The sequence below is a fragment of the Lucilia sericata genome, unplaced genomic scaffold, assembly GCF_015586225.1.
Source record: "Lucilia sericata isolate MDLA Ls3-8-SP2 unplaced genomic scaffold, ASM1558622v1 Contig000101F_arrow, whole genome shotgun sequence".
Classification (NCBI taxonomy): Eukaryota; Metazoa; Arthropoda; class Insecta; order Diptera; family Calliphoridae; genus Lucilia; species Lucilia sericata.
Genome location: NW_023994133.1, coordinates 498,758 through 508,059, shown reverse-complemented (window position 1 = coordinate 508,059; position 9,302 = coordinate 498,758). Strand labels below are relative to the sequence as shown.

Here is a 9,302-nt window from a genome sequence, read left to right as displayed (position 1 = left end):
AATTGTTGTTCGAAAAGTTGATTTAAAGTTAACTTTCCTGGCTGTGAGACTGATATTAAAAAATCACGTTTTTTATTGAAAAGGATTGTTATGTTATGTTTTTTTTTTCAAGATATTGTGGATACGTTAGACCGACGTGGAATAAGTGTAATATTTTTTTTTTTATTACGGTTAAACAAACTTTATAATATGTACTTTGATTTCATTAAAATTAAAAACTTTTTAGGTTACCAACAATACTGTATATAGTTGTATGTATGTTTTGTTTTTTAGGTACTGTAGATATTGTACGAAACTACCCATGGTGTATATGATTTTATTGGATCTAAACTAAAACATATTTCCAAATGCGATTTGTTTGATGATTTGTGCCAATTTCACTGACATATAGCGCTGAACCATTTACGCAAACTGCTATGGAATGGGGGTTTTTAAATTCGCCCCAATGACCAATAATTGTTTCAGATCTTGGATCTATGGTAAAACCGCGAACAGGTAACATAGATGTTGGACCATTAACAGCATAAACAATATCTCCATAGGCAGCAACACCAAAGACTCTACCTAAATCAGGTTCTTGTATTGTTGCAGCTGGTTGTCCTTCGCCTTGAGAAGATTTTAGGCCAGCCCTGTAAAAAATACATATGAAAGTATTTAAGTAGAAGTGATTATTTTGTAAATAACAATATTTTTCATGAGTTTTTCGTACTTAGGGCAGACCACTCGCATATTTTCGCGATCAGCAATACATAGTAAATCTAGGTGTTCTAATAATGTGATGGCATGTGGTACTTGCAACGATAGAAACTCTGAATAAATGTTAAAAATTAGTACATTAGTACAAAGTTAATTTAAATTCACTTACCGGGAGGCTGAGGGATAACACGCAAAAGTCGTCCAGCAGCATTAAATTTTAAAATTCTCTGATTGCAATATCCATCAGCAATAAAAAACTGAAAACAAACACAGAAAGATATGAATTTTAAAAATGTTAGTGTAATTTTCATGTCCTTAATTTAGTGGCGCCCAAACAGATACTGTTATACGTTTATTTGTATTGGTAAAGCAGCAGTGTGGCCGTAGGTTGGTGTTATGTCCGTTAGACCGTAGGTCATGGATTCGATTCCCACCTGAGGCACTGGTAAGGGAGCGGGCAACAAGGCCTATGGAGGCCTAGGTGTATTTCTTGGGATTTGATATAACATTTTAAACTAACTAAAGTAGCAAAAAAATAAAACTGTGCAAATAAAATGGTTATTATGGATTTTATGGAAATTACTATCAGCTATGCTCCCTCGTTCACCTACATAAATTCAGCTTTCTAAACGTGCAATGCACTATAGGCGGAATTGCCAGTTTTTGAGCCAATAAATTACAGAAGGCACGTAGGACTCTGAAATTTAGTTTGAGTCACTCGAAACGATTCATAATTATAAAAACTAATTTTCAAATTTATCGGACAACATATAAGGTCCACCTCAGAAAACTACTTTAACGCTCATAACTGGTATCAAAATATCTGTATAGTTATGAAATTCAACATAATCAAGTTTTATAGGAACCGAAATGTTTCTACCAAATGTTATGCGTATCAGCCCATAATTGACTCTATCGCCCATATAATGTACCCATTAGAAAATGGCATTATGGTTCATAACTGGCTTAAAAATTTCAATATAGCCATAAAATTTGACACAAACTGGTTTCATAGAAATCAAAATCTTTCTACCAAATTTTTTGTCCTTTATTGACCCTATTGCCCATATAAGGTGTCCAATATAAAATTACTTTAACACTCATAACTGGCTCAAAAATGCCAATATAGTGATGAAATCCGTCAAATACAACTTTTATGTATACATAATTGCCTCTAACAATTTTTATGAAGATCGGTCCATATTTGGCTCAATCCCACATAAAAAGCCTTGCGATCCAAAGTTATGGCCCACTTTTGGGTCGCACATGCAAAAAAAAAAAAACATTTATTTTCCCTTTACTTGTTATGTAGTCTCCTTTAAAATTTCTTTGAAAGTTATCACAAATCCACTTGAAAACAGTTCTCGCATTTTGATTATCCTCCAACAAAAATTTTGCAATTGGCGCATTTTGGAACAAAGTACTACTATATGAAACACAAAAACTATTACCAAAATCACATAAAACCACTTTAACGATACAAATTATGTAGTAAAAAACAATTTTATGCTTTTTTTGATAAAAATCAATTGGAGTTCGTTCCCTTTTACAAAAAAATAATAAGCGGAATACTTTTTGTTTATCACACTTTTGTTTTTCTCTAAGATTAAACGCAAAATGGTACAATTAAATTAAGGAATTCTTTATACATGTAGATTTAATAAATTACTAGTAATCTATATATATAAAAGAGTAGCGTTACTGACTGACTGATTCATCATCGCATAGCCCAAACGGCTGAACCTAGAATCATGAAATATAGACTGTAGATGTGTATTTGGTTATGTAGATCCACTAAGGAGGGATTTTTGTAAATGTACATTTGCGGGTAAAAAGGGGGAAAAACGGGTAAAACAGGTTTTCTTAATTATCTTACGCAATATTTGTGATACAAGAATAATTTTAAATGCACCTGTATCTGCTCTTAAAATTAGCAGATGGGTGTCTGGTACTTTTTTGAAATTCGTACTTTTAAGGGGTAAAAATATGTAACAAAGGTGATTTTGGTACCTTTTTTGGTCCTTTAGAACTTTTGAACTAATTAACATAATAAAATTTTAATAAGTATTTTGGATACATCTCCCAAAATTAAGAGACACCTGTTTCGTACTTTTTTATAATTCAGCCTTTTTAGGTGTAAAAGGAGAAAACTCTATTTTTTGTAACTTTTTTTTAGTTAATGTGAAAACTTTTTCGATTTATTGAAGTATTCCTATTAAATTACGGGCTAACTCTGTAATATTTATTGAAACAAAATGTTTGCTATTTCACTGGGGGAAAAAGTAACATAAAGGGGGAAAACGGGAAATTTCATTTTATTCAAACCCATTAAGCCAATTTTTATAAAATTTGAAAAAGTAGTTTATTTACTCACACAAAATAAGCTATTGGTATATTATTTTGGAATTCGAGTACTAAGGCCTATATAGGACCAAATTCGAGTAAATTGTTTGGTTCCTTTTTGAAAGCACAATTTTTCTGGAACAAATGAATGCAGATTTGAATCGATTGAGTTTTGTCTGTGATATATACATAGATTTAAATACGGAACATTTTGTAAACTTAATTCACAAAAAAGTATATTTCTAAGCGAAAAGGGGAAAAATTGTACTATTTTTTATTAGTATTTATTCCACTTTTGGTACTTTTCCTTTCTTCAAATGATACTCTGTATGTTTTATAATATGAATTCAAAACACATGATTATTAAACATACACGGCCCTCATTAAATAAGATTATTTAAGACAGAACTTTTTGGTACTTTTTATCTCATAAATGGTACTTTTTGAATTTTCTAAAATATTTAACCTAGGAACATAAATTTTAACATACATGGTCCTGACTGAGTAATATTCTGTAATTGGGAACTCTTTGGTACTTTTCCATTCTTCAAATGGTACCTTTTGGATTCTCTATAATGGTTAACCGGAACACATGACACACGGTCCTTATTAAGCGAGAATTTATTGAGAGATTTTTGTACTTTTTCGTTTTTCCGATAGTACTTTTTGATATTTTTGCGATATTGAACATAGAAATATAAAATTTGGTGAATGAGAATCTACTGAAAGGGACTTTTGGTATTTTCTCATTCATTAAATTATATTTTTTGAATTGTATATAATATTGAACACAGAAACATACAATTTTTGATTAAATGAAAATCTATTAGAGTAATTTTATAGTACTTTTTTTCAATTGTACTTTCGAAATTTTCTATAATAATGTGGAAGCTAAACGTATGAAACTAAAAATACAAGCTCTTACTGAATTTATTCGAAGTGACATTGAACGTAAAAAACTGAAACATTAAATAAATTTTTAATAATTTTTAATTGTCTACAAAAGTAAACAAAATTTTGTATTTATGTATTTAATTTTGGTTAGGGTAGCGAAGCACCCAGGGTATGCTAGTTATATATACATATATGTATAAGAAATGTAGAATCATAATTGGTGTTTTTTTGCTACCATTTCCTTCTATTTATACAGAATTTTAGATTTTTTCTTTTTTCATATTCGGAACAAATAATATTCCAAAAAAATATAACTTACTTCTCCAGTGGTTGATACGGCAATTGATGTTGGTTTGCATAAGTGTTTAACGGATGATCCTGGCCGAAAACGTTTTCCTATCGTTAGTAACGGCTGATTCTCATGCGGTTTAAACTACGATAAATTGAAAATATTTGCAAATTAATTAATCATTCTAAGAAACTAATTTTTTATAAATATAAAACAACGAAGTAATATTAGATGAAAAAAATAATGTAAAGAATGTGAAGAATAAGTAAATGAATATAATTTTAGAACTCCATATTGAGACCTAATATAAGACTAAAAGTCACCATTGCAATCGTGTGTGCTGAGCAAGATATGGGAATTTTTCAAAGACTTTACCTTTGGTAAATTCAAAAAATACAACAAAGTTAACTCTTATGGATTCTTACTTACTTGCATACCCTTCATATCGTCTTCTAAAACACAAACGGCCCTATCTAACATTTTTAAAATTTTACAGGAAAAAACAATTTTTATGTGGACATTTATTTTGATGCAATACATTAGAATCAACAATAAAATCGATTTTGAATTTTCATTATTTCATTGTTTTTTTCCTTTATTTGCATGTACAAATGATGTACACAAAATATTGTACACAAAAATGTGATTGAAATATTCATTAATTACACAGAGGGAAAAAGAAATATACACGCTTGGTACCAAATTGGCACCAAAGAGTTTGTAATTTTTCAATAACAACCGTTGTCAAAGTATATACATACGTACGACAACACTATGTCGCAACGTTGTCAACATTGCAACAATTCGTTGTCGAAATCTAAATTTTTTACACATACGTTGTCTAAATGTTAACAAACGTGGTAAGTTCACTATTGCGAACAATCCGTTGCCAATAGTGAGCTTACCACGTTTGTTAACATTTAGACAACGGATGTGTAAAAAATTTAGATTTCGACAACGAATTGTTGCAATGTTGACAACGTTGCGACATAGTGTTGTCGTACGTATGTATATACTTTGACAACGGTTGTTATTGAAAAATTACAAACTCTTTGGTGCCAATTTGGTACCAAGCGTGTATATTTCTTTTTCCCTCTGTGTACTTGGTTGTTTTTTTCTAAAAATGTGAGGTGGGAAAATGTCTATAACTTTGTTATTTCATAGATTTTAATGTTTTGTACCTTGTTGGAAAGACGAATAATTTTATCTAGAAGTTAAGATTTTATTCAAATTTAATAAAATATATGTATGTAATTTAAATTGCATTATTTTTTAAGAAATCAAAAAGTCAAATTTTCTGGCACGTTATCCGATTTGATAAAATTTTGCGCCAATAAGTTTTAGACACTAATAAAGAAAATAATACCCATTTTTTAGAAATTGATTCTAAAAAGCAAATATGTATGTATAATCAATATGCAACAACTTTTTCCTAATTTTATTGAAATGTTTATTCATTTCCTTGATAATATTTGGGTTTCTTTGAAGCTAGTGAATTAATAAGTTAGTTAGTTGTAATTTTTGTGTTAAGGTTTCATTGAAAAGTTATTAAGAGGTTGATAGATTCGTGGCTTCAGAAATTAAATTTATTCGCTATCCAACATTGGGGTTTGCAATAAGATGGTCGAGATATGGCGAATCATCACTAAATAAAGCTGAAATACTAAATAAAGCTCTAAAAATTACCTTAAAAGCTTGATGCATAGCAACATCTGTGATCCAATAGTTTCCATGAACATCAATTGTCATACCATGCGGCATATAAAATAAGTCCTCACCCCAGCCTGATTTTATTGCACCTGTTTTTGGATCCAATATAAATATTGTCTTTTCCTGGATAGGTCCATACTCAATCATATGATATATATTGCTTTCATTGAAAGTGCTTTTTGAAAAGAAAGAGAAGAATAAAAAAGTAAGTATTGATTTCTACTGTGTAATAATGTTTGGACGGATGTTAATGGGTGCCCCCTTTATTAAGAAGTTAAAAAGTTATCGATTATTCTAACCAAAATTATGATTTCATTTAACTTTGTGATTTGGATGAAATAAATGGTATTTTTCTTAGTTTTACACACATTTTTTGTTGTGTATTAGGAGAAATACATATATAAATGAATGTTATAGTTTTTAAATGCGATGTACATATTATCGCTTAGTTACTACAATACTAAGGCTTGGGGCCACTATCGGGCCTGTTGTGCGCTCCGTTACCGGAGCCTCCAGTGGGAATCGAAAACAAAACCTCCTTACTGACAGACTACAACACTACGGATGAATATGAAATACATATAAAAAAATAAGTAATATTTGTGATCATTTCACAAATTTTAAATATTGGGAATTTTTGTCCCATAGAAATAAATGAAGTAAACTTTAATTTCAATTAGAAGAATCACTAAACTTTTTTGGGGCACCCTTAATGTTTATTAGAGTGTCATGTAGGACAAAATGTTTAAAAATACTCCAAACGATGCGGATTTATAAATAAATAGGAAACATAGACCAATTTCACTAAAGAGCTAAAGTTTCGATTCCAACACATTTCATTAAGTGATAAATAAGTATTTAGATTCTGATATGAAAAAATCAATAATAGATTCAAATGTTTTGTAATTTGAATTTACTGTTAGAAGCATATGTATGTACATAATTGAAATGTATAAGTAGCAGACAACTTAAGATGCAATTGAAATTGTCTGATTTTCCCATATTTTCGATATGAATACGCATCGTCTGACATAAACTCTTAAACAAAATATTCAGAAAAAATCCAGTTTCTCGAGACACTCTAATATTGTGAATGCATAACAGCTGTTAACCTACTTAGCGTCCCAATATCTGTCAGCCCGATGAAATATAACAGGATTACCTTGAGGGTCTATCGACACAGCTGTTACTTGCCCGAAACTATGGCTACTTGCAGGCCAATTCTCAACCAGCACTGGGGTTGGGACATATGAAGGAGCAGTAGGAATAATGTCAAAGTTGGAAGCGGAAGAGATTTCCTTTTCATTTAACACAGTTTTATCGCTTTCCAAATGCAACTTTTTTATCTGCAAAATAAAATTAAAATACCACATACATATGTATGATAAATATGTTATTAATAGAACTTTAATTAAAATTACTGCAGCATTTTCCTTCAAGCGACGTTTAATAAGAGCTCTGACATCGTTAAAGAACCTTTCATTTAAAGTAAGTGCCTCATCTTCGGGGAAGTCAACCAAATGGTGTGTAGGCAAATGGTTGGCCCTAACTCTTACGAATGCGGTTATCACAATCACAAGAATGCTAAAAATATTCAAGGTTGTTTTTGATGTTTCAAGTTTCCTTTAAACAAAAAACATAATAGTTTATATTGTTCAATTAACATTTTTATTTACACATTTATAGCTTACATCTTTTTATATTATTTGTTGCTGTAGTTTGTAAAATATTTTTCAAATAATGTATACACTACTTTATCATGCTGGGATGCGTTTAATTCTTATTAGTTTGCAACAATTATTTCGAATAACAGTAAAATTTAGTAGATTGTTGCAGGTTTAGTAGATACTTTTAGTATTATCAAATGCTGATTACCACGTAAATAATACAATTTAGCGCATGCGTAATAAATATCCATCAGTGGAATACCGTGGTTTATTCCGATTGTAATTTATACTATTTTTAAAGTTGTCATAATTTTCCTAAAATTTTATTTCATTCTATGGTCTATACATTCTATGGCCTCCGGTAGGTTAGTGGTTAGTGTTCTAGTCTGGTAGACCGGAGGTGGTGGGTTCGATTCCCACCTGAGGCACTGGTTAAGGAGCGCACAACAGGCCCGATAGAGGCCTAGGTGTATTTCTTCGGATTTGATGTATATTCATCCTCCTTTCAAACTAACTAACTAACTAACTATGGTCTATACAAATTATTATACAAATGAAATTTGTTGATATATACATACTACACACATATGTGTGTATGTAAGATTCTAATAGTTTCCCAGATATACGAAATTTGTATTTAATTCATATCAGAGGTTCTAAGCCCCCCAAAGAAAGTCCGCCAGATAAACGTATATTTGTATCTATTTGATATGACAGGTTTCACGTCCTCTGTTGCTAGTCCGTCTATTTTTTGATCTAAATATTCATGTTGATATTAAAGTGGCTTCGAAAAAATTTGAATACTCTTGCTGTTATATTTTTCAGATATAATAAAGGCCCAAATAGACTACATAAACGGCTTGACAAACATACCAATATTTTACGATTGTGCAAGCCTGTTGTGTAGTGTATGAGGGTGATTCGTGTTTGTACAAATGGTTGCTGTTTGTTTGTACAAAAATTTAAAAATTTTGATTTTTACACAAACATATTGAATTTTTGTCAAACCATTTGTATGGTATTAATAACAAATTTTTCAAAAAATTTACAAAATTTGAGGTGTGTAGCTGTTGGGATGTGTGACTTATAATACTTACAGTAGCGAGCACAAAAAATGCAATGCGTGTCGATGATTTCTTTGATTTCGTCTCTTTCGAAGTAACGGTAATGAATCCATCTCTCTTTTTCTGTTTCAAATAAGTAACATTTTGTTCCAATTTCTATAACACAAAGTTAAATCATTTTAATTTGCTGAAAAAAGTGAACCTTTTGCACGAGAACAAAAGATGCAACGCAGTGAAAAATTTATGATTTCTGTTGTGTTTTTAATGAATGTACTAATGAGTGGTTCCTTAGTAAAACGTTTTCCAAGCAAATTACACTTTATAAGACCTTCCTCAGCCGATAGCCTATGTTGCTAGTGCTTTAACTTTAAGATTTATTATAATTTTAATTGTAATAATATCTAAATAAATAAATAAAATAAATAAGACCTTCCCATATGTTCATTTGCGGAACCATTTTTGTGAGCCGATATTGACCAATTTAATCTCCTGACGGTCTTTAAGTGGTAGTTTTCAATTGATGGCCACTGTCTGTTTCCTTTTCACTTTTTTTCTCAAGTTAAATCGTGATCCAAAGCTATTTACGCCAAATTTTTTTTCTCAAAAAAGTGATCCAATTTCATGCATTGATTCTTATCA

General features: G+C 30.5%; 1 protein-coding gene across 1 annotated transcript; it reads right to left on the bottom strand.

Moving 5' to 3' along the window:
- Positions 1-7,865, bottom strand: LOC119600038 (peptidyl-alpha-hydroxyglycine alpha-amidating lyase 2). The gene is made up of 8 exons (XM_037950049.1): positions 7,624-7,865; positions 7,354-7,555; positions 7,049-7,278; positions 5,909-6,107; positions 4,253-4,366; positions 866-953; positions 710-809; positions 1-629 (listed from the first exon to the last, which is right to left on the bottom strand). Coding segments are annotated over exons 1-8 (1,239 nt in total). The 5' UTR covers positions 7,626-7,865; the 3' UTR covers positions 1-325.
- Positions 7,866-9,302: the final 1,437 nt, after the last annotated feature.

Coding starts and splice junctions, on each gene's coding strand:
- LOC119600038 (XM_037950049.1), bottom strand. Junction 7,279..7,353: donor GCTTGAAGGAAAATGCTGCA/GTAATTTTAATT, acceptor TTTATTTTGCAG/ATAAAAAAGTTGCATTTGGA. Junction 6,108..7,048: donor GACAGATATTGGGACGCTAA/GTAGGTTAACAG, acceptor CTTTTCAAAAAG/CACTTTCAATGAAAGCAATA.